The 25,632-nt window shown below is 34.9% G+C and overlaps 1 protein-coding gene across 5 annotated transcripts in view; it reads left to right on the top strand.

Annotated features, from left to right (window-relative positions):
- Positions 1-22,223, top strand: part of SNX13 (sorting nexin 13) — a 64,871-nt gene extending 42,648 nt beyond the window's left edge. For 2 of the 5 annotated variants that reach the window (XM_041466376.1, XM_041466374.1), the window contains 12 exons: positions 210-342; positions 1,054-1,091; positions 5,255-5,324; positions 7,890-8,062; positions 10,530-10,637; positions 11,374-11,484; positions 12,792-12,953; positions 14,139-14,210; positions 15,083-15,228; positions 16,987-17,055; positions 18,179-18,291; positions 18,666-22,223. In XM_041466376.1, the coding sequence (XP_041322310.1) occupies positions 210-342; positions 1,054-1,091; positions 5,255-5,324; positions 7,890-8,062; positions 10,530-10,637; positions 11,374-11,484; positions 12,792-12,953; positions 14,139-14,210; positions 15,083-15,228; positions 16,987-17,055; positions 18,179-18,291; positions 18,666-18,913 (1,443 nt within the window). In that variant the 3' untranslated portion in view covers positions 18,914-22,223. Of the gene's footprint in view, positions 1-209; positions 343-1,053; positions 1,092-5,254; positions 5,325-7,889; positions 8,063-10,529; positions 10,638-11,373; positions 11,485-12,791; positions 12,954-14,138; positions 14,211-15,082; positions 15,229-16,986; positions 17,056-18,161; positions 18,292-18,665 lie in introns of all 5 variants that reach the window. The other 3 variants (XR_005955016.1, XM_041466375.1, XM_041466377.1) reach the window with 3 other exon arrangements.
- The last annotated feature ends 3,409 nt before the right edge of the window (positions 22,224-25,632 follow it).

Here is a 25,632-nt window from a genome sequence, read left to right as displayed (position 1 = left end):
AAGACAGAAGCATTTATATGTATTGTGCCACTTCCCTTCCTAGATGTGCGTGTCTGACTCATTAGGTATTTTCTGATAACCTTTCCATTAAGAGTAAGTCAGAGACATGTATGCAGAGGTACTTGTTTAAGTAGAATTTATGAAAACTAGTCTGATTCATTAAAAAATGCAGTAAGTATTTCTGAAGTTGGCATTTTTGTTTCAATAAGGTGTATGAGTTGATGCTGCGAGATGAGAGGTTCTACCCTTCGTTCAAGCAGAACGTGTTGTATGTGCGTATGTTAGCTGAGCTGGATATGCTGAAGGATCCCAGTTTCAGAGGATCAGATGATGGTGAAGGAGGTGAGCTTGGTATCTCTAAGGGGTATTTCCTGGGACCATTCTTTTCTCTGCTTTAAAATGAAAATAAAAAAAAAAATCCATACTGTTTTCAGGAAATTAAATACTTCTGTGGTGTCTCGTATTTAAATTTATTTTCCTCCTTGTGCTTTTTTGTGTAAACTCACATAGGGATTTCACTGTTAAGTTTATTAATCTTATATAAATTCTTGTCAGGTCTTGGTAACTAGTTTGTCATTAAAATTAATATGCAGTTCTTCCATTCTACTTTTTTCATGAAAATACTTAAAACTCTTCAATGTATTTGGTTCTTTAATGCATAAGTATACTCCTCTCTGGAAATAGAAATTGAATATGCATAGGAGATACGGCTTTTTAAAGCAAATGATATTATTGTTCTTACTAACTGAAGTACAGATCCAGTGGAAATTGTTTTCACTGTTTAACCAGCTCTTAACAAAGAGTACCATGTGGAGATAAAAACTTTTAAAAAAAGTTGAAGTATTTATTTAGAATCTTTATAAATTTACATTTCTTTAAGTGTCCTTACTGGAAATTTGAAACACTTGCATGTTGCATGCAGCATTTTGCCCAGTGCCGCAGTTCTCCTTCATTCTCCGTGTTTTGTGAATGCATTTTTATTTATGTGTGGCCCTACAATGGAGGAAAATCTTCTAACCTGGTTTTTCCTTTCCTTTTCCTCACTGCTTCCAGAATCTTTTAATGGGTCTCCTACTGGCAGCATAAATCTGGTAAGTGCTTGGATTTGATTTTGTCCTCAACAGTAGAGAAAGTGTGATAAAATAGTTTAACTTAATGTACATTACAGGTTTCACTTCACTACAGTTGAATTTCTGAAAAAGTTTTTGAATCAAATTGAAACACACAAGTTATTAATTACTCTGTAAGATGAAACTTCTCCTTTTTGTATTTTCCCATGTTTAATGGCATTTTGCATTGTTTCTCACAGAAACAGTTAATTTATGGAAAGCATAATTTCTTACCCCTATTTGCTTTTCTTAAATAGATATAAATTTGGAGTTATGTAATAACAGGTGAAAACAAATACTTTGAGATAGAAGTCTCCAAGGATTAAATTTAAATAGACTGTAAAACAAGGCTCTGGAGTTTATTCCAACCATGAGTCTTTGTTGTTTTTATCTGTCCAATTTCAAGTTCAGTTTTTTTTTAAAAGTGATTCTTGACCTGTGTCGGTTTGTCAAAACCTTTTCTTTGTTAAATGAGTGTACCTAAACCACAAATGCAAATACATTTATTTAAAAAGTCGAAATCATAAGAAGTTTGGTATATATCCTCCCCATGTTTCTGCAGACAGTGGGTAGCTGAGCCCCAAAGTATGCGAGATTCAGTTGGACATATGAGAGTATGTTTCCAAACCTTTTTGTATCATGAAGATTTTATGTGGAGATTTACAATCTGCATGCAATTTCCTGGGTTATGTGATGCCTGGGCCTTTCTGTTTTTTATTTGGAAGGTGCTGTAGCTCCTTAGGAGTACCACTGTAATGATAAGGTCATGCTTGCATCAAAAGGAATGAGTGTTTTCTAAAGGAATGCACGTAACATTAATGTTACAGTAGTGTTTCACTGTGGTGGTTTGTTGTTCATAGGGTTTGGGTTTTTGTAAGATTTGGATGTTTTTTTAATTTAAATTGGGATTTTCTTTCCTATTATTTTCCTGTTGTTGGCATTTTGAAATGTAAAGAAGAGGGGAGGTGTTTCGGTGATACAATTTATGCAAACTCCTGGTAGATGCAGAAGAAAAACTTAGCCATATTTTTCACAAGAGCCTTTTAACTAATTTCTTTAAAAGATGTTTCAAAGGTCTTTTAAGTACTCTTTCTAATAATGTTGTGACATACCACAGTTTTGTTTTATGAATGAGGATTTGTCATTGTGGTGGTTTATCTGGCTAGTGGTGATCTGCTGCTTCATTTCAAGTGACTTTCCAAGCTAAGTTAGAAAATCCTAAAGTCTTTACGTAGCACTGTTGCAGTGCTAATAATAGGTATTTGCATGGGACTTTTCAAAGACTTGATTTTTGGTTTTGTTGTGATGAGGGTATTTATAGAATGCTACATTTATTACAAAGAGTTAGGAACATTCTAGGAGAAATACATAAGTAAATTTCTCTTTATGCAGAACTACTTTTACTTTTCTGTAGTCCATATTGTTCAGGGTGTTCATTGCTTTTACAGGTGTTTGAATACTGGTAGATTAGTTTTTGCTGGCTGAATTCCATGTCAAGAGTAAGTTTCTGTACACATAATTTAGCTCCCTTGTGTTAGTCAGTTACATAAGAAAAATAGACCTTGGAAAGGTTACTTCAAAGGTCAGGGAATTTCTGTACTTGCAGCTAATGACAATGTATTAAATAAGATTGGGTTGTGATATTTTTAGGTTTTTAATTAACTTGTGTTCCTGTGAATATATCTAATAGTAGAGATATTAGCTCATATTAAATGACTGTCTGTTGTGTTATCTGTTCAGGTTTCAACCTTTTAATTTACTTGTATTAATAGTTGCTGCATAGTGCCTTGCCACAGTAGTTGAGTGTTTCCTAAAGTTTCTATTATAAAATAAATTGTCTGCAATTCATACTTTCACTGGAAGAATTTGGAAGACAGGCTCAAAACTGTTTTGAAGAAAAGTTGTTTTACAAAAATACCTTAATTTCTGCCTTTTGATTTGATATATTAATCTACTATATTAAATCAGTGGGTCACATTTTGGGAGTATAAAATTATTGTAAATATTCACAGACTCTTGCAGATTTCCTCTGAAGGATCCATAATGGGAGCTTTGCATTGAGTAAATAGAAGGATTTACACAGGTGTTCCAAGACCTTGAAGGGCAGCAGAAGTGGCTGGGTTGAACTTTTGGCAGTCATTAGCATATGTCAGCTTGAGCCCCACTCAGTAATCACAAAGAAATCTGAACTTGAGTGACAGTGAAGGGAAGCAGGAAAACAAGAAATAATTATGCCTTTAGAAATATAACAGTACCTTAATGCCAGTATTTTATAGCAAACAAAACATTTGAGCAGTTGACAGTTACTTGTCTTCTCTTACAGCATCATATCACTTCCATCTTACTGATAATCAAATCCTAGAGCTTTCATAATATCAAGCACTTTATCCAAGCTTCCACAAATGTCTTCTGTTAGTCACTCTCAGGTGGTACTCTGCTCCCAATTTGAACACTGCAGTATAGAGCAGCACACCTGACAGGGTCGTGGCTGTCCGAGGAACTTGCACAAGAATGGATTAAGTCAGTGTTGTGTCCAACAATGACTGAAAGCAATCTTAATAAAGATTAAAGGAGCAGCCTACTTATGGTGATACTTAACCAGAATAACTTTCCAGCATCCAGTAACTTATAGATTCTTGAGGTAAAGATGATGTCTGCTGTCAAAATATTTTTGCATAAATTCATCTGTTCTACTGTTCAATAGACATAAACTTCTAGCACTATAGCATTTTGTGGCAAAACAGATTTTCCCAGAAGGGTTTTTCTTTTTTCTACCTTTTCTCAGTCTGGGACCTTGGTATTAAAAGTCTACAGGCATATTGTTCAGGAGAATCCCTACTGCAACACATTATTCAGCCACTTACAAGCTGTGTTTTATTCAGTATTGAGACTTTATAACAGTCTATGTTATAAAGTTGTCTTTAACTTACCTTCAGGAGTAGACATTTAGGCACAGACTGATTGAGGGGGTTGAGGCAGACAAGATCCGTTCCTTGAAGAGAACTAGAGGAGGAAAGAATGGAATATTATGTTGGGATATTGTGAAGTTGATAAAGAATCAGATGAAGAAGGGGCAAGAGCAGAGTCTTTAAATAATTAATGTTTAAGTCCAGCCTATCTTTTGATTGTAATCTTGTATATTGTTTTATGTTTAAGGAAACAGAGATTTAGAAACTTAATTGATGTAGGTAGAGATTTTAGTTTGACATGGGCATGGCACTGCTAACCAATAAGCTCTATTGTAGGCAACTTTGCATTGTAAGTCACTATTAAACTGGCTTGGTTAAATTGTAAAAGACAAATAGCTATATTCATTCTAAATGTGTTTCTTTGGATAATTTTAGAATTATGGGGTAAAATACATAAAGTAACTGGGAGCCACCTAAGTAGAATTCACAGACACTCGGATCAAACTCTTTTTATTTAATCTGGTAATTTCAGATTAGGATGCATAGTGACCCATCCTCTATTTTTCTCAGTTGCATATGCAAGTCTTTCAAAAGTCTTGAAGAGCTTTATTATGTTAAATCTTAGTAATCAGATGTATTAATTTTAACTAAAATCAAAACTTCTCTAAAAGACCCATCAGGCTTCTTTTGATCTCAGCTATTATTAAATATGGAGACAGAGCATTAACTAGCTGAAGATGTACCTGTTCATTTTTTTATGACAGAAAATATTCCTGAGAAAAATGTTGGCTGTTTTTTTTTTTGTTTTGTTTTTTTTTTTGTTTTTTTTTTTTTACATAAAGCAGAAAAACTTCCAGATTCTTCTGCTGTGTAACATTCAAGTAAAGACACTTGAAAGAAAGCAGAATGCTATGAAGGTAAAAGCCAAAAGACCTGTTACACATCTCTCTCTCCCCAGTTGTTTGGGGAGAGAGAGATGTGGGTCACATGAGTGATCACAAAACTATGTGTGAAAATGATGGGGGAAGTGAAATGCCCTGTACTGTGCAAAAGAATGGCTTTGGAAACCAAGTAGTACAAACACTTGCATTGTTACAGTGCACTAAGCTTTTAGTATAGTGAACTGAAAGTTTGAAAATTAAATAGATTAATCAAAACACATCTCAAATATGATGTATTTTTGATCTTATTCTTTTTTTCGCATTTTTCCCTCCTACATTATCTCCCACCCTGCAGTCCTTAGATGACCTTTCAAGTGTCCCTACTGATGAGACAGTTCAGCTCCATGCATACATCTCAGATACTGGTAAGTGAATCTGTTATGATGTCTGCTAACTTTTTTGCCACCATTTATTTTGAATTTTTAATATTACAGGCCTTTGGAATCCTGATTTTCTCTTTTTTGTTTTTGGCTCATAAAACATTTGAATTCATATTTTTCATTAAGTCTTTTTGGAAATCTTTACAGTATTTGTTCTGTAGGTCAGAGACTATGTATCTGTACTTAAAAAGTGATTTAATTTTTATTGCATATGGTAGTAGTATTACTATTACTACTTTTATCTCTGGAGAATCATTCATTAAACTTACTATTGAGTAGGATTTATTTTAGTATTTATTTAAAGAAATTCTGAAAGGCATCTCTCTAGTCAGAATTACAATTCTTGACTGCTTCATTCTCTTAGTATAATATTTTTCCCTTATTATTTGTACTTCCTTACTGACTTAGCTTAGTTTAAGGAAGCAACTTCTGTCGTTATTGTGGTGGCATTTTTGGTTGTCTTTTTAAAAACTTTACCTTGAAAGAAATTATTTTTCTTTATTACATGAGATTAAATAACAAAAAAATCTCAGCTATTATTTGCAAATACTCTAGTTAAATGAGATTCCATTGGGCAATTAAATTGTGAAGTGATCTTCAGATACTTTTTTGGTAGATTTTACTGTGCAATATGCTCTTAAATCTGTGCATTTATCAAGTGGACACATGCTGTCAGCAAGCATTGAGCTACTTTACATTTTAATTAAACCTGTTCCAACTCAGTGTGAGGGCAGTGTGGAATCCAAGTGTCATGGTAGTCAGCCCTCAGGGAAAGGGGAAAATTAGTTGGTAGTTAAGAACGAAATTCTGCTTTTTTATTAAAATGGCATGCAGTATGTTTTTTCTGAATTAAACATAAAAGTTTTATTGTTCTAACCTAAGAAAGAAAGGTAAACTTAAAACCACATAGATTGCAACATCTATAGTCTGGAGGGCTGCATGTATTGATAACTACCAGTCAGAATTTGAATACATAATGCTCCAGTTGTAGCAGGAGATCTGTAAAGGTTTGTATTGCCAGATAGTATTAAACTGCATCTGTGAGACGCAGTTTAATACTTTTCCTCACCCAGTTATTGTCCTTTTCTGTGTGTGAGGGTTATATACAGACAGAATTATTTCAGTGTATTTCAGGATTCACACTGTCTTGGGTTGCAAAATAAATACTAATTAAGAGGCTGTGACATAAGGGACAGCAGGACAACTTCCTTCTTTTTCTGTCTGAAGTGGTTCTAAAGATGCCACTTGGCAGTGCCCCTGGGATGTGGTCTGGTGGCTGCAGGACCAAGAGGTCTATGTTCATGTAGAGGACAGGGCTTGTGCAGCATCTGTGGTGCTGGGGGTTCCTGGCTCTGCTCTCTGGGCAGTCTTTTGGCACCATCCTCACTGCTGCTCATCCCCCTAGGGATTCAGCACTCAACATTCTTCTTTTAGAGGTTGGATGGCAAAGACCAGATGCTCTGTGCCCACTCTTCACCTTCCTAGTGTGTAATTCTTGCATTGGCAGCAGCTGGCACTATCCTACAGGTGCTCCCTGAGTGCTTAGACAAAAGCAATATACTTCAGAGAAATCAAGACTGAAATACTACAGAGGATGATATTGATGGTTTCTCAGGAGGATTGTATTTTATGCAGTGTGGGTGCATAGAAAAATTCAGACACCTTGATTAAAAATATATTCATCTTGCCACTGAAAAACTGTACATACTGGATATTGGCTCAGTAATTAGAAATGCAACATGTTGCCAATTTAAATGGTGTACAGTGTAAACAATATTGGTTCTAGGTTATTCTCTAAATAAAATGGAAGGTTTTGAAACAAACTGTACTGGGAAAAATTCTGTGAGGGAGGAATGTCCTGGAAGACTTAAGTATTTAAAGGAGATCAAAAAGATGTTTGCTCTCTGTTTCAGATAGCTATATGTGTTCTTTTCATTTATGAATTGACTTTTCCATACAATGTGTGTGTGCACTCACGGAGAATGCGTTACATATACGTACACACGTCTGTATATATAGTTGAGTAAAATAGCATGGGGAGTGTTTTTTATCCTAGAGTTAATAACAAACTGATGTGTTAATAACAAACTATTGATGCCAATAAAAAAAACAGAATGCTTTCAGCTTGCAATCATTGTCTTGTATTTATAGGCTTTTCTGATGGGCAGACTTTTGCAATGTTTTGCAGACTGGAATTTCTTCTGGTTTCACAGTTGTCTTTCACCCCCATCTTGAGTTCTTTAGGTTAAAATATTTCTTTAAAAGTTCTGTTTACTATTTAAAAGTTGAAAATTTTTCTGTTTATGTTTTGCATGTCATTGAAACCTGTCTAGCTTTAAAGCTGCTTAATCTCTATTTAAGTTTACATAGTAAGTTTTGGAGGGTATCATACAGTGTTTAAGTTAAAGGGATAGTTTAGTCTTCTGCTTGCATGTCCACTTTTGTCTTTCAAGTCTGTCATTCCAGACATTTCTTCACTTCACATTTGTGTCCTTTCGTCTTCCTTCTTTCTGTTTGTTCCTTTTTTATTTTTGTTTTTAAAACTGCTAGTCTATGCTGACTGTGACCCATATGCTGTGGCAGGAGTGTGTAATGACCACGGCAAGACATACGCCCTGTACGCCATCACTGTCCACCGGCGAAATGCAAACAGTGAGGAGATGTGGAAGACATACCGGCGCTACAGCGACTTCCATGACTTTCACATGAGGATCACTGAGCAGGTAACCAATCTCATGAAAACCTTTACAGGTGCTTGTTTCTGTAGCTTACTAACTGATGACTATACAATTGCTCTTTGAAAATGAAATGGGAACTTAGAAAGTCTCCCCCCTTTTCCCATATGGCTTAATTTTACTTAAAATCCTTATATGGAAGTGCTGTTGGTCTCTGAGAGAGTTAGTTATATTTGTCAGATATTAAGAAATAAAAGCTGAGGCTGGGAAATGGTTATTTAGGATTTTAAGTGAATGTTAAGAATTGGTGGGGTTGCAAAAGGGAGAGCTGGTAGCACTTCACTATACGACTAGCAATCTGCCTTTTACTGCTGTACTTGTATTCTCAGACTCTTAACCCTCCTAAAATGAAAGAAGGAAGAAATAGAGAGTTGTAACTCACCAGCTGGTACAAAGTAGAACCTACTGACATGAAAAAAGGATGAAAACACAGTGCTTTTAGAAGGAGGCTGAAGTGCTTTTTAACCAAGCCTTTGGAGAAGTCAGATTTGACTGCATAACCCTTGAACTAGTCAGAAGGGTCAGTTTATTTCCCTTTACTCTGTTGTTAATTGAGAGTCATAGAGAACAAATTCTGTGCAGGTAAGTTAGCATTTTAAAGTTACAGCAGTAATAAAAATTGAAAAGGCTTTATTAAGAAAGTAAACATGTTAATACTTGGATTAATTAAAAATGAAGTCCAACTTTCCTTTGAATTTCTGATGGTCTTAGTGTGCTGTCAGTAAATTTGAAATACTGATTTTTGTACTCTTTCAAATTGATTTTCTTAAATTAATTCAGCGTTTTGAAGAATCCTGGATCTTAGAGTGAACATTCTCCTGGTACGGGGCAACCATTTAAAGCTAACATAACTTTAAATGAGTAGAAATAAATGTCAAAAGCAAAGATGTTCAGAATATGAAAGCTCAACATTTCTGATTGCTAAGTCTGATTGAATTTACAGAGACTAGAAATGTTAACCTAGAGCACTAAGACTGCAAAAAATAAACAGATTTCTGTGATTCACTGTGGCATCTCACGTGTTCCCAACAGTTCTGCTTAGTCTTGACAAGAAAATAGACATTTTTACTGTCTTGTGTGCTTGTCTAAGACATTTTTATTGACATGTTAAGGGTTAAAGTTAGAATAATTGATTTAAAATTAATAAGAAGGTCAGGGACTGTTTTTCAGAGAAAATAGATAGTTGATCCAAAATGGAATTAGTTAGCAGTTCAAAGTTAGCAATTCAAAGTATCTGAGGTTTTTTTCCTTAGAGCACTGAATAGATTCACACCAGTTCCTTTAGTCAGTCATGTAATAAATACCATTTGAAGTAGATACCTATATTTAAAATAGAGGCTGTTAGTTGCTTATATTGCTTCTGGTTAGATATAAGAGTCCAAATGAAAACTAGACCATCTTCTGTTCAGTTGCTTTCCCATATGACCTACTTGCAAGGGAATGGGATTTCTGAAGTTGTAAAGAACTATTCGGTGCTTTCTACAGACCATAAATTTTATATGAGCTTCGTTTATATGGCCTTCCAGAGTTTAATCATGCAAGAAGAGATCTTGCAGGGACTGAATGGAATCCATATCTTTAAATCTGTAATGCTGTGGTCTTTTCTAAAGAGGAAAAGGATGCAACCTGTTTCCAGATTGTTTCTTAAAACCTAGAATGCTGTATGTTTCTCTCTTTGCCACCTTAAGGACAATATTTACAGAAAGTCTGCATTCTGTATGGGGATAGTCCTGATTCTTCAGGTTTTGTTCTTGTCAATTTTTAATTTTTTGTGCATTTTACCAAATATATTCAGCCTTATTAAGTGTTAGAGCCTCTTCTTTCCTTTTTCCTTCCCTGGGACTGCCATTCTTCCTGCAAAAGTAGGTCAGAGTACATGTCAACCACATACAGTGTCAAAGAGTGCAGTGCCAATCACTGTTATTACCTGGAGAAAAGGCACAGATCATGATATATAGAGCAAGTTGTGATAAACCTGTGTGTAAACTGGGTGCTGCCATCCCTCCAGGGAGAAAAGCTTAATTATTTCCTTGATAGGCTTGATCAGGATAGGAAAGGAGAGAGATTTTAGTAAGAGTTACAAGTTCTCTTGAAAACCTTTACTCTTTAGGTAGTCTTATAATTGAAATAACTTCATTCCAAATAATAATAATGATAAGTTTTGAGCCTAAGCCTTTTGCACACTCTATTGGTTTGTATTTCAAAAGTGTACTGCAAAAGAGAGTTTTACAAGAAATTAAATTTTACCCTTGATAGTCTCTTGGGAGTTTTCATGCATTTTTTGTTGACAGCGTACCTCTCTCTTTGACTTCTCCAAGAATTCTGAGATCCAGGCATGATGCAGATTCTTTTTGTCAGGTGTTAGATGATGTATAAGAATAGGTGAATAGAATGTGCTTATGTGAAGACTTGAAACTCTTGAAAACAGAAAAAGAAATCTTCTCATTTTTTCTAGTTTGAAAACCTTGCAAATATACTAAAACTTCCTGGCAAGAAAACATTTAACAATATGGACAGAGAGTTTTTGGAAAAAAGGAAAAAAGATTTAAATGCTTATTTGCAGGTAAGCTGTTATTGGGGTTTTTTTAGCTCTGTGCTTGGAATTATTTTTTAGAGGTAGCTTGTCTTTGTGGTTTTTTCTTTTGTTAAAAAAAAAAAAAAGCTCTGTTGTATTTGGTATGCAAAACTAAATAATATACCATAACAACTTGATACTGTCTCTTAAATTTGCATTTTCTTTGGTGTTTTGGTTTATTCTCAGACAGTTCTGTCACAGCTTTTCTGAGCTGATGAGGTTCCAGGTATGTTGGTTTTGAGCTTCATGCCATTGACCTCCTCCTGCTGACAAGTTTGTGTTCACTTTTTCTTGTGCTGCTATGTAAGGATTTCTGTGGCACCCACTCCAGCAGTGTAGAAAATCACACAGTTCCTCTGTTCAGATAAGGCGTGTATCAACCCAAACCAAAAAATTCAGTTGTCTTCCTTCATAAAGACTTCCTGGTCATTTAGCACTAAAATTTGTTGACCAAGTCAATGAACATGTAAGTAGCAAATAATGAAGTTGAGTAAAACACTGTGACTGTTTGATCATTAAGGTGTATATTTTTCTGTGAGGTGCTATAATTACCATTGTGGTTAAAATTATGGTAATTACTAAGAAGCCCATTGTTTCTATCTTTAGACTAGTGTAATGTTGGAATAAAATTTAGGAATGAAAAAATACATAACTACATGTGATGTCTTTGATTGTGTCTTGTTAATTAGGTATTAAAATAACTTCTAAAAATTATTTTACTCAGCTCTTGTTAAATCCTGAAATGATGAAAGCTTCTCCAGCTTTAGCCCATTACGTATATGACTTCCTGGAGAATAAAGCCTACAGCAAAGGGAAGGGGGATTTTGCACGGAAGGTAAGAATGTTTTGTACAGTCAAGGGAACTTTAGAGCATTCTTTCGTGCAATGATTGCACTAAACAGACACGTTGAACTGATATTAAAGAGCTATACAGCACTTTGAAAACATCTTGCAAATGAGTTGCTTTAAAACTTTCAGTGGCAAAGTGTCTGAGGACATACAGAACCAAAAAATGACCATTTTTATAATAGGTAAATCTGTTTGTATGATAAGAAAATAAACTTTTGAAACTGGGCACAGTAAATTCCACTGAGACTTCTCTACTAGTCTAAAAGTGTGTTTGTTGCAAGTTGCTTTCTATCAGACATCTGTGGTTTTATTTTTTGTTTTATGGTCTTATTCCTTCTGATTCCTTTTTTCAGTTCTTTGCTCTGTATTTGCTGCTGTTACCATGCTTTCCACTTTTCAGTGCAAAACACAATATGCATTTCCCTGCAAAAGCACCTCTTATGTATTTAGGTGTAACCGTCCAGAGTCTTGGTCAAATTCAGAGCTCTGGGCTCTGCAATCTCTTTGTTAAGCCACCAAACCTGTCTCCAGACAAGTGGTTCTTTGTTCAGTTTGTGTGAGCATCTGCTTTGCAAATGTAGCCATTTCTAAAGTTTAAGCAAGTTAGATATAAAAAGCATCTGCAACTCTATTGTCAGCTCAAGTTACTGTCCTGCCTATATTCCTTAAATAATTAACAGTGAAATAGTTAAATATTTATCAAGGTTTCTATAATGACTAAGATGTGTTTTCCAGCTTACAAGTTTCTTCATAAGCATAACTTTTTAAAGGGCATTACTCTGGTATTTGTGCTTTTGCTTGGACTGAATTCAGAGTATATACTGAAAGAAAAATTGTAACAGTTTCTGTGAATCTACTTTATATTTTTAGTTATACTTGCCATGATACATACTATTCCAGTGCTGTTTAGAAGAGGCATGTTGCAAAGATGAAGAGTTGAAAGCAGAATTGAAACATCTGGAAGTAGAAAGCTTGGAAGGGAGAAATGGTATTGAATAGAGAAGAAAAGGAAAATAAATTTAAGCTAAGAAAAGCCAAGGGATGGGAAATGAAAATTACTCAGGAAAACATCTGTTGAAAGATGTAAATAGCTGCAGTAGGGCTGTAACAAGTGAGAAATATAAATGGAAGTAAAATTAAAGCTGTATTCTGCATTCTGTAATGAAGTTAAGTAATTTGACTGGTAAGAACAACTATTATGTTATTGTTCTCTGTGCCATGCTTCTCATAGTTTATTAATATGCTGGTGTCCTCATAGATTATACAATTCTGGTTAAACATCTTCCCCTTCAGATGGACACGTTTGTAAATCCACTGCGTAACTCTATGAGAAATGTATCAAATGCAGTCAAGTCTATTCCTGACAGCTTGGCAGAGGGAATGACTAAAATGTCAGACAACATGGGTAAAATGTCAGAGAGATTGGGACAAGACATAAAGCAGTCATTTTTCAAGGTAAGAAAATACTGGTGGTTAATACATCCTAGTAAATTGACAGAAGAGTCATTATTGGCTCACTGAAACTAATGTTATATAGAAGTCATTAAACAGAGCCAATCTGTTTTGTACCTGCACCTTTTAATAAGGTTCAGCAATGATTTTACTGCAAAAATTTGAGGTCTTTGCAATTAAGTAGCATGTTTTAAGATGGCATCTACAGATTGTCACAGTTCTCCACTTTATTTGGTGAAGTAACTTGAGAAGAACATGAGATTCATGGCTTGTTTTTTAACCAACCATTCTCAATCAGCTAATTTCCTGCATCTGCTGTTTTTGTTAGGGGGAAAAAAACCCATATATTTTGAAACTTAGAATAAGGAGATAACCTCTTTTCTGCTTTTTCCTTGCTGAATTCTGGTTTAAATTTTTTTTTTCTGTCTTTCCTGCCATCTTCCCTCATCTCTTACATTCATCAAATATAATACTTTAGAGGCGAGGAATGGTAGCATGATATGCAATTTGAAAGTCGTATGAAAATAGTTATGTTCAGAACATGTTCATCTTCCCTTTGTTTCTCTGCTCTTCCTCTTTCTGTGCGTAGCTGTAAGGTTTGTGGTCAGGCGTTGTTCTATTTTGTGCTATATATGGCAGATGTAGAGCAGCAGCTGAGATGGGTGAATTAATCCTTAAATCATGAAAGGGAATAATAAATCTGGGCCTGGGGGGATATGTGAGGTTTTTTAATTACTTGCAGGGTAAAATGACTGTCTCTGGACTTGATCATTGTTAGTAACTTCCCTGGTGTGTGTGTGTGACTAGCAATATCGTTGCGGTTTTACTCGCTAGACAGGAGTTAAGATCAGGAAGAAATACCAAAAGAAATATCAGTCTCATAAGAGTTTTTAGGTATTTTTCAGTTGAAGCACTAGGCACTTGATAAATCAGATGTGAATTGTCTTAAAGGTGGTGTGAATTTTGGTAGCTGTACAGAAATGTATACAGCCTTGATTTTTTTATTTTGCAAGGTAAAAGAGCTGCTGTGTATTTATCCACAGCAGTGTATATATTAGTTTGCAGTTACTTTTAACAAAATGTTGTTGTTTTATATTTTCATAACCAAACTGCTTATGAAACCTTTTCTTACTTATTTGTACTCTAAAGTATTTTTTTCATTCATTAACATAGCCTTTTTTATTGTAGGTGCCACCTCTGATGCAGAAAACCTATTCAGATCCTGACCACTGCCGTGTTGCAGCACCAATTGATGATAACGTGAGTCTAACATTTGTCCTTTCAAAGTTGACACCTCTAAAACCAAACAAATTTGTTACTTATTTTGCATTGAGCTACACTTTTTTCTTATCTGACACTATACCAGGCACTTGAAAACAGTTCTAAGATTTTAAAAAAAAATTTGCATGCTTCCTTTTAAAATTAACATTTTTGCTATCATTGGAATGGTTTGCACAACATTGGAATAACTGAAGAGTGCATGTGCTACTGTTTCTGTGTATTAGGGCTGGGGGCGTTCATTTTTTTTTTTTTCTCTTCTCCCTCCAACATATTTTTTGTAGGCCAATCTGTGTAACATTATCTACAAAAAAAGTAAAATTACAATCCTTTTCTTAATCTTCAGGCATAAAAGCACAGGATAGTTATGCAGATTACAATAATGCCTAAGTAAAAAGCAGTTCATTGCAGCGAAATGTAAGCGAAATGTTTTTAGTATCCATAAGAAAATGGTACCCAAGAAAAGCTCCTTCTTGAGTTTTTGTGCAAGGCATCTGGAAGCACAGCAACCAGGAAGAGATCAGGGATGAGGTCTCTCTTTAGGACATACTCTACATGTGTTAATTTTATTCAACTTCTGTAATAACTGTTGACTTTTGAAATAGCTGCTTCTTCTTGTCATACTTTAAAAACTCCGTGTATTTGGTTTTATATTTAATTTTCAGTCCTTCTTTGCTACCAATGATTTTATAGAAGATTTAGGGAAGATTTCATATTACAGTAAAATACAAAGTAAAGTGTTTGTCATGGTTGTGCTTATACTAAAGTATTTGACAGATAAAGTAGCTTCTACAACTGCAGCTTTCTTGAACTGAAATAAAAGTTTACTGTTTATTCTTTTACTTGGTGGTCAGGTGGATGACAATATTCCGCTGAGAGTAATGCTCCTACTTATGGATGAAGTCTTTGATTTAAAGGAGAGAAATCAGTGGTTAAGAAGAAATATAAAAAATCTGCTTCAGCAACTTATTAGAGCAACATATGGTGACACAATTAATAGGTACTGCTTTTCTTATATAGAGCAATGATGTGAGTGATGCTGTCTATACATCCTTCATGGTAATACTAAATTATCATGCTTTAAATCTGCATGCATTCCTTCTCAGAGCAAATCAATAAACTAAGTGAAAATGTGGTGTAAAATGGGGGATAAACACAAAACATTATTGAAAGAAAAATTCTAGTAACTCTTACATGCCAGAGAACTTACAAAAGAGATTTCACATGTAAGAGTTCTTGTTTCTGTGAATGTAACTTAATATTTATGCTTTTTGTCCTGTTTTACCACTATACCTTTTTTTATTAATATTATTTATTATTTTCTGCACTATTTCTGCTTACATCTCTTTTATGCCACAAATGATGCCACAAATGATAGTGGCCCTTTCAAATTATGTGAACTGAGTTGATGTGTTAAGTTTTTGCTCTCACACTTAAAAGATGGAAGTGGGAAAGGAAAAGGACTCCTATGGGGTCTGTTTTGGCCACTTCATGTTCTTTGTAATTCACATGTACTCTTATTTATGCCAATGCAAAGCCAGGTAATAGTGCTAATTAAGTAATGTTTCTTGCCCTCAGCTTAGAAAGATACATTTTCCAGTCTTGCCTTCTAATAATTTTTTTCTGAAATGTGAACAAGTGTAAAGATACAGCTTTAGAACTGCATTGTTACTTTCGTTTTAGTGCCATGAATCAAAAACTTAATTTCTAGATGGTGAGAAGTAGCTTCCTCTTATTTTTTTTTCAGGACATTTTTCACTGTATCATTTCTTTTTACCCTTCACAATTATATTTGTGATGTTTTCATCATCACTGTTAAACATACAGACTTGTGGTAGCAGTAATGAGGTAACCATGTGATAAAATAGCACTGGTATTTTTCAAGTAATTCCTTATGGCCGGTTGAAAACTGTCTGGATAACTGTACTTCTAAGAACATGCTGCCCTGTTGAACAACTCTGAATGCTTTTTGCTGTTTCCAGATAGTAGTATAAGCAGCAGAGTTTCTGCACAGGCTGCTGCTTCCTTATTACAGAAGTGACTGTAGTGTAGTACTGGTTTGCTTGTGCATTTAGAGCCATTTCAGATACTCATGGCTTCCTTTGGTCAGCAGTCATACCTTCCCTTGGCAAGTTCTTGGGATTTAATAGCATTCTGCAGAAAAATCATCTTTTTCTATTTCTTAGAAAACTAAATTCAAATTGTGGCTAGGGAAGCAGTCCTGGGATTGTGGTGATACACAGATGCATCTATCATTTCTGTAAGCATCCTAGTTTGGATATAGAGCTGTGTGTATGGGTTGGTGAATGAAGGCCTGATGAATTACCAGTCTGTATCTCCTGTTAAGGATTGTGAAGTAACTGTACACATTACAGCAAGTATTTTGAGATTCTGAGTAAGTCCTTTGCTTACAGAAGCAGAACTTAAGAGTACTCCATAAAGAGCGTGAAGAGGAGCAAGCAAACCAGTTATCTAATGCTGACAGGAAATGCAACAGCAGCTTTGCAGCCAACTTCATTATCATATATTTTTCCAAAAAAAAAAAAAAGCTTTATCTTTAGGGAGTGATCAGTGAACTTAGATGTCTATCTTGAGAATCAGTGTTTGCCTTCCTATTGTGCAGTATTATAGAACCTACTTACAGAGTTGGAGAAAGTTGAAATTATGCTTTGTTTTCCCTAGAGTGCTCATTAAAATGCTTCACTTATGGGTTCTCTGCTTTAAAAATTAAACGAGAGACTTGTTGCTTTGATTTTAGAAAAATAGTTGATCATGTTGATTGGATGACATCTCCTGAGCAAGTAGCAGATGCAGTGAAACGCTTCAGGTATGTCTTTTATCACAGATGTTAAATACAAAGCACTCACCAATTGATGTCTAATATCTATATGTCTTTCTTTTCCTCTTACATGAGGAAATTATTATTCTTCAGAATACAATTGGATCATACACTGCTTTTTACACGTTAAGTGAGAGAAAGCAATTGTCACATGGAAAAGAGTATTTTTAAGTTTTCTCCTCTGCCTTAAAATTTCTCAACCACTCTAGAAGAGCTAGCGTACAGGTATACTTAGAAATTTCATCATTTATCACTGTAGCGATGTAATGCCTTGTTTGCATTGATGAAGGCACGTATGTGCCTTGCTTTTAAAGGCAAACAATCAGTGCTAAAAGAGCCCTAGCTCTGAGATAGTGTTTCACTTTGGATAGATACAATGGAACTGAAGTCTGAATTTGAAACTATCAATTTCCTAAAAGTTTTAATGGCTTCTACATTGGTGTTGAGAAAGTGTTACACACTTTTCCCCTATAGTTTGAGGTTTTTTTTGTTGGGGCGAAAGTCAAAGTAGGGTAATGTATTCTCCAAAGGATCATACTTTACAAGTGTACTGTTATTCTTTGATGAAACTGTAAGAATGTGTACTTTTTATTCAGAAAAAAATTGGCTTTCACTGAGGCAAAGCAGCTTATTAGAGGCATTTTGCACTGGACTTTCTACTACACTGGAACTACTTATTCTCAGTTTTAGCTTCCTGAAAGTCTAACTGCTAGTGTCAAAATTTTGATGAAGCAATTAATAGACCTAGAGTCTCATTAGCAATAAAGCCTGGTAAAAGCAAGGCTTAGGCTTCTTTTATGTAAGAACTGTGTGGTATTTGAATTGTTTTGATTTGCATTATTTTATTAAAATTTCATTTCTTCCAATTCCTGTAATAAAAAAGTATATGGTAGCTACTGATAGGTTGAGTATATTGTGCTACTTGCTTTTGATTTCTTCATCTTCTTCATCATTCTTCATTTTTTTTCCACTCCTGATACTTGAAATGTGTGTTAAGTTGTGTGCAAATTACTTTCTTGTATTTATTTTATGAGATAGCCTTGAGAGATTTAAAAGAGCTTTTCATTTGATAAAACGTTAATGTATTTTGACAGATTTGCTTTTGTTACAGAGACGCTTTTTGGCCCAACGGCATTTTAGCAGAATCTGTTCCACGAAGGGACAAAGCTATTAGAATGAGAACAAGAGTGGCAGGGAAAACCAAATTGCTGGAGGTAATGCCAGGTAAGTGAGTCTGGAATTAAAACCGAATAATCCCTACCACATATTGTTACGAAATTGATGTCAGTATTCTTGTTGATTGTTTTAAGTACTGTAAAGAAACCTTGATATATGAACTGTATTTAAAAAATGGGTGTGTTCCAAACCAGTACAATTTCTTGCAAACATGGTTTCCACTTGTGTAGGGCAAGAGTGAAGTAATTTTCAGAAATGCTCACTTATGTAAGAGAACTTTTAGTTTAGTCATGTTGTGTAGGGGCACTGTTACCTCGAATTTCAGGCTCCACAGTTTGGAAGACTTAATATTCAGTTTAAGTTTGTTGTTAACATGGAATTAGAATTTAGCTTAAACTTCTGTGTGACTTCTGTTTTTGTAGATGAACTGAAGCACATCATAGGCGCTGAGACTACGCGGAAAGGCATTCTTCGGGTCTTCGAAATGTTCCAGCATAGTCAGCTGAATAAGAGAATGGTGTATGTGTTTCTAGAGAGATTCCTAGAAACCTTATTTCCACAAAATAAGTTCCCTGAGCTGTTCCACAAACTGCATTCAAGGTCAAAGCAAATGCAGAGATATAAGCAGAGACTACACTCTACTCAAGCGCCTTCATTACAGAAAAGGTGACACTTCAAATCCATTAAGCTGGTGTTTGTTTGTCCAGGATTAATTACTTGGACAGATTCTCTGGGGCTTCAAACTCACATGCCATCATTTCTGCACCAGTCTTCTAGTGTCACATATTAGATTATTAATGCATCTGTAAGACCTGTGGATCTTCTCATCTTCACTTGTAGTTCAACCACGACCAGAATGATTTGTGTGTCTTAAATGATTTGGTGCGTCTTCATGCAACATTGGGAAGAAAACTGGCCCAGTATATCAGAATGCTGATCCCTTCCGTTCCTGAGTCGATGTTTTGCCAGCAATGCAAAGTGCCAGACTGTCCAAGTAAAGCACAACTGTGGTGATACAATTGAAGAAAAGGCTGTTTTGGCACTGGGAGATAGTGCAATGTGTGAGAGTCAGGTGGAATTGTTCGGCGTTACAAGTGTTGAGGCTCTGTAGGGCTATTTTAACATTCCTGTAAAGGCTGAATTAACCGGAAAAGCAGTCTCTGGAATAGCAGGTTGATAAGAGCAGGGAGAAATAGCTACAGCCCCATAATAAAAGTACATTTATTGAATAAAAGTGGAGGTAAGGTGGCTTTTATGCCACATTTGCATCACCTTTCATGTTTTGAAAATTAAACTAACCTTATATCTAATGGGGGGTTTAGCAAAAGCAGAGGTGTAGTAGAAACAAACCCTTTATTCTGATTATTCTGTAGCATTTAAAGGCCATATGCTGCTCTTACAGCACCTGGCATACATTTTGCATGTAACTTCAGTGGAGAAGGAGCATCATATTTATGTTCAATTGGTCTATTGGAACATAAGTCAAGTTGGTAGTTGTAGAAGGAAAGGAGTATATGTTTCAAAGAGGATAGATATTCTGTTAGAAGATGAGGAAGTTGCACTAAGACACGGTTTACACACAACTCCCCACTAAAATCTGGAGCATTTTTGGGATGTGAAAGAACTATGTCCTACTTAATTGAAAGATTCCTTACCTTTTAGTGTGTAAGCCTCATATGGAAAAATGTTAGAATTACTTGGTTCCTCACAGGTAAAAGATTTCATTAGTCATATGCAAACATTTGGAAATTTCTGAATGCATCTCAGTGTATATATGAAAATAAAAAGGAAATAAAACAACAATATTTTTTTAAATAATTTTTTTATTTTTTGCATAGTGTAAAATTTTAATAAAAATTTGACATCAAGGCCCCACATCCATCTGTTCAGTTTCATGGGAGAAGTTCTGTCTGATTAAAAATACAGTAACATTTGAATAATCCTGTTTGGCCACAGCATATCTCAGTTTGTGTTTTCTTTTTCATAGTCCCCGACTGTTTGAGCACTGTCTTGAGTGAATAGAAGGTAATCTTTTAGAGTCCCTTTTTTTTCTGAACACTAAACACAGGGTAAAATACAGTTATGGATCAAGGATCCCAAGGATCCTTGTTGTAATTTGTGTCTTAATGGGAGCAAATGGTCCTTTTATGCAAGAGAGAAACATCGATCTTTAATGAAAGCATTCTGAGACAAGATAGAAGGCTCTCAAAGGACCTCATTAAATTGACTGACACTTCTATATAGATAATTTTTCTCATGGACTCTATTAATGAAATGTAGCCTTTTATCATACTACTTAATGATGATCATATTGTACTGTTAACATTCTCATACAGTATGCATGGGCTCAAGTGCACTTGTTTTTTTCTTTTTTGCAGAACTAAATGCTGTAAATTAAATCCCTTTCTTTTGTAATCCCTAGGAAGACAACTTGGTAAATATAGAAGAACCCCTCTCCCTTCCTCTCTGCAGGTTCTGTGGAAGTGTGATGGTTAAATGCTTTTGAATTTAACAAAATTCTTGAGTTCTGTATGAAGTAATCAACATAGCCAGCTCCTATTGTTTACATGCCTGTATCTTCCTGTGTCAGGGTGCTCACGCATAACTGATATCTGACGGATGAAACATCATTCAGCAGTTGTTCTTAGTGATACAGTAAATATCTCATTAATCCTACCAAATCTAATTTATGTCTTCTAAGTCACTAAATTTGTTAAGCAGTATGAAAGTGGGAAGTTCAAATACTGTCTTGTCAAATCTGTGGAACCTTTTATATATCTGTAGGTACCATGAAAAATTTCAACAGGATAGTGATAATATACAAATTTGGCTCTTTTTTTTTTTTAGTTATCTGGTACATTTCTGTACAAAAATAAAATAATATCTCTAGGAATGTGAAATAAATATAATACACCATACTTATTAGTCATTTTACTTAATAAATTTATTACATATACCTATACACACATTTATATCCGCATGTGTGCATACGTATATATGTATTGAAGTTTTGTCTTCTGTATTTAATTACAGAATGTGGCTTCCTAATTCAGTGGTGCCTGTTGGCTGGCAAGAACCATCAGAAATGAGCACTTTTTGTTAAAGCGAGTTTGTATGTGTCTTTATTTAAAAGGTTCTCCTGTCGACAATTTGAAGTACCCACGCTGTCAACCCATGCAGCCTATTATCCTAGGAAGTCTCCAAAACTGAATGTTAATATACAGCACTTAAGTGTCTGGGTGTATCTTCTGGCCTTTAGGTGCTGTGACTGGCCGCTGAAAATTGTGCCACTGTCAACAAATGCACTTGTTTTAGCCTTAATTATTTTTAAGAGAAAATAAGCAATTGAATTTTTCATTTGGTTCATCCTCAAGCTTGTGCTGCTGGTGTTTGCTAGAACTAAACAGTTAATTTTAAGTGCTACCAGAATGTGTACCAAAATGAAACTATATAAATTCCACAATCTAAATTTTAATTTTGTGCAATATATTCATTTTATGCATGTGTATTTGAATAGCTATAAAATAAATGAATTTTTTATGTTCTGAAGTCTAGGTTAAAAATGTCTTCTCAGGTGAATAATTCTGCATTCTGTTGTTACTTTAGTTTATTTAAGGACTTGTTTTAAAAGTCTTACTTGTTACTCCTTTGTTAATTCCTTTGATCCTTGCTCTCCTGAGCAAAGCTCATGTATTACAAGGGAAGAATCTGAAGAACACATCTCATAAACTCATAGAGCTGTTATAAATTACTTGTGCATATCATTGTACAGTAAGTGTCAGCTGTGTGCCTAATTGTTCTATTGATGCTTTTCCCCTCCCCTCCCCCTCCTCTCGTTTCTGTAACAAAGAATGAACATGAAATGGACTGCCATGGTCACTTCTACTGAATGGCAGAGGACTCTGAATTTTTTTGGAGTTTGCATTTATGTTCTGTCCAATAGAAAGCTAAAAAATTACACTAATAAAGTATTAACAGGATTAGTATGAGTCTCCATTTATTTTTCACATAACTTTCTCACTAGCAGGTACGAAAGGTTGCAAAAGATAAAACTATTAGTGTTTAAATAAAACAATCATTCTTTGAAGTTTTTCTAATGTTTTATAAACTGGGTTTGCTTCTAACAAAATAATCTTTACATTAATTTTTGACCAGTGTATGCAGAGAGTCCTGTGTTTTAAAAAGAAGCAGAAATAATGGGATTGTATGATGTAAGAGGGGTTTGTATTGCAGGTTTTTTAAATCTTCGGCTCTTTCCCCCCGGGTTTATTTTTGCAGCAGCTGGGTCTGCCATGGGATCACAATTGTTACCCTTGATCTGTTTATTCCAGCTGCTTCACATTCATCAAAAAGATGTCCTGAGCTAGAGAGATGTTAGTTCTTTGGCCCCTGAGTAAAGTGTTTACCACTTTTGCTGCAGGATATAGACACATATCAGGAATTTTACTAGCTGATTGGAAGTTCTTATTTGTTGAACCTGTTGTCCTAGGGTAATTTCATGGCAAAAATACACTCCAATATAAGCTTATTTTTTAAAAAGCATCTTAAAATTGTCTGCCCTTTGCTAACTGAGGGTTATATGTGTCTGTGGTTTATTTAAATCTTCAGTCTAGCAGATTATTAATTTTGGTTTTGATGTCTAATGTAGCGTGATTGCTAAAGTTTTTGTGTCAGCATCAATCTTCCTTAATATGACTACAAATTCCATAATTTATCTCTTGGAAGAAGGCAAATTATGTCATGGAAACAATTAGTTCACTTTTGTTATGTATTTCAAAAGAAACTAATCTTCAGTAAACACTTGAAACACATACACCACTACAGTATGTGTCCCTCCCCAAAATACGTTTGCCTACTTTTGTATTCAGATGTCTCAAATAACTGTTTCCCAGTTATTTGAGATATTTGCCATGTCTCTGAATTACTATGGCATGTTTGGCTTGGGATAATCTGCATGGGTCAGTTAAATAACTTGATACCTGCTTCAGCAAGGGCTAGCTGGAATTCTCATTTGGCACATTAGAATTGGGCTAGCCTGCTAATTAATTCTGAGGTTTGGTTTAAGTAGAGAACAAGATTATATTGAATTTGTTGGCAGTCAATACGTACTAAATGAAAATAAAAAATGTAGATTTCAAAAATTGTATTTTTATTTCTAACCATAACACTTTTAAATATGATTCCAAAGTAGTCTTTAGAGGTTTTTGTGCTGAATTTTCTCAGCTTGAGCTCTGAAAACATATTAATTCTGAACTTAATTGAGAGATAGTGATGAAATTTTTCTGTTACCAACTTTTGGGATTTTTAGATAATTTAGGTAATTTAGGTATTTGAATTGGGAACATTCTTCATTTGGAGCATGTGGAATATAGTTCTGCAAGTTCCTGTATAATTCCCTGCACAGAATAGCCAGAACTTTCACTTCTTTTGTTCTTTTTCATAAAATAGCCAGCCTGTATTAGGGTAAGTACAAAACTTTGCAGATGTCATCTCCCCTACATGTTTGTTATTTTTCAGTGTGACAATGAAGTTGGAATTTGATTATCAAAGGCAATGTTTTTGTTATCAAGAACTTCATACAAAGCATTCCCTTACAGTTTGTTTAAAAAAGTTTCACATTTTACTCAATTTTATGTTATCTATGTGGATTTAAAACACTGGCTTCCCATTAATCCCAAACATTGTTTCTGCAAACAAACAAGACCTGCTTATGTCTAATGTAGAAACATGGGTATCTGGGGAAAAAAAGGGATAGGACCTCCATGCAATGTCCTTCTGTCTTGTATCAGTGCAAACTTGAAACTGGGATTCATGCATTTGGGAAGTGACCAGTTTTGCTGACTTTGTACAGTACTATGTAAAGAAAACATGGTCTCATGGTTCTCCCGTGGATCTCAAGGAAAAGTATTTTATTTTCTTCTTATTGCATGTGTGTTCTAAGTGTTGCTGAGGCTAGTGTTGAGTAGTTGTGGTAAGTGCCTCTGAATGGGCTGGAGCCTCACTGTTCTGCTCATGAGGGAAGTGCAGCATGTGGAAATCTGTAGAACTGACGGGGGTTCTCTAGAACCAACACATGGGGCTGTCACCACTGAAATAACTTGCTGAAGCACCTGAGTGATACAGAGTGGTTCCACACAGAAACATTTGTGCTGTTGTACTTGCTATAAAATCCATCCTTTTTTACTTTCTATCAATGGTATTGCTATTGCCAAGAATATTCTGGTCTCTAGAGGGTGTATCATCCTGAGCCTCAGGGGTGTAGCAATACTGGATAGAGGGCGCCTTGTGTAGGTGGACTCTTGGCTTGACAGTCATAGTACTTTTCTCCTAGTATTGTGGACTACAGCTGAAAAGAATCCATAAGAAGCAATAATAAGAATAAGAGGAATTCTAAATAATAATGATTAATTATTAAGAAAAATAACTTTAAAATTATTTTAACAATAAACTTTTTAAATTTATTTATTTATTCAATGCCAAGTCAAGTGATCCCTTACCTAACTGAGAAAGATGTGGCTCTCATGGTGGGTCTGTTAACCCATTTCTTAGAAAACAAACAGTAACATTTTGTACTCATTTAGCAACAGCATGTGAAGTACAATATTCTCAGTTAATTAACTTGAGAAAGAATTGAATAATCTGAAAAGAGAGCACTGCAGAAGAAAGATTGGTAGGTCAGAAATATCTCTAAACTTCAGATTTATTTTGAAAACTTAAGTAAAACCTCTATTGACATCCCATTCCAATACTTTAAGCTTTTACACTGTTAATACAAATTAGACAGTAATTTATTGAAATTTGCAGCATAATTGATTTTTTATGCATCTCTAATATTGTGTGCATTTGTACTTCTGAGACTTACATTTTGTATTTAGCATTTCACATCAGAAAAATACTAGTACACATGCAATACTTGTTTTCTTTCCCGTTAGCTGCTTGCAGGTTTTACCACAGATGAAGGGAAGCACTCTGCAAATAAATTGCCTAGTCTTTGCAAACTGCTTTAGTAGATCACATCAAAATTAGTTACATTTACTCAGCTGGAAAATACTTCTCTTTTGTTAAAAGACAAAAAATACTAAGTACCACCACTAGGAATTGCCAGAGATAATGTTTGTTTCATCTGATTTTTTTTTTATCAATCAGCAAATCTCATGTTCTTTCTTACAAGGACACCTAAATCAAGGAAATCTAACATGTAGCATTAGGTTATATATAAGTACATAAGTGTATGTTGTGTGTTTCAAGGTATAGAACCAAGTACCACCCTCCTGACCATTTTGTGGGAACTGTGCAGTTTTAGAATCAAATATGGGAAAATTAAAAATAATGCTTTTTATTTTATTCAAATATAAAATATGCCAAAATAAATTTTTTTTATTGTGTGAT

Source organism: Pyrgilauda ruficollis, unplaced genomic scaffold (assembly GCF_017590135.1).
Source record: "Pyrgilauda ruficollis isolate IOZ18807 unplaced genomic scaffold, ASM1759013v1 scaffold2, whole genome shotgun sequence".
NCBI classification, from domain to species: domain Eukaryota; kingdom Metazoa; phylum Chordata; class Aves; order Passeriformes; family Passeridae; genus Pyrgilauda; species Pyrgilauda ruficollis.
Note: the sequence above shows the minus strand (reverse complement) of the source record. Positions and strands in the feature narration are given on the sequence as shown.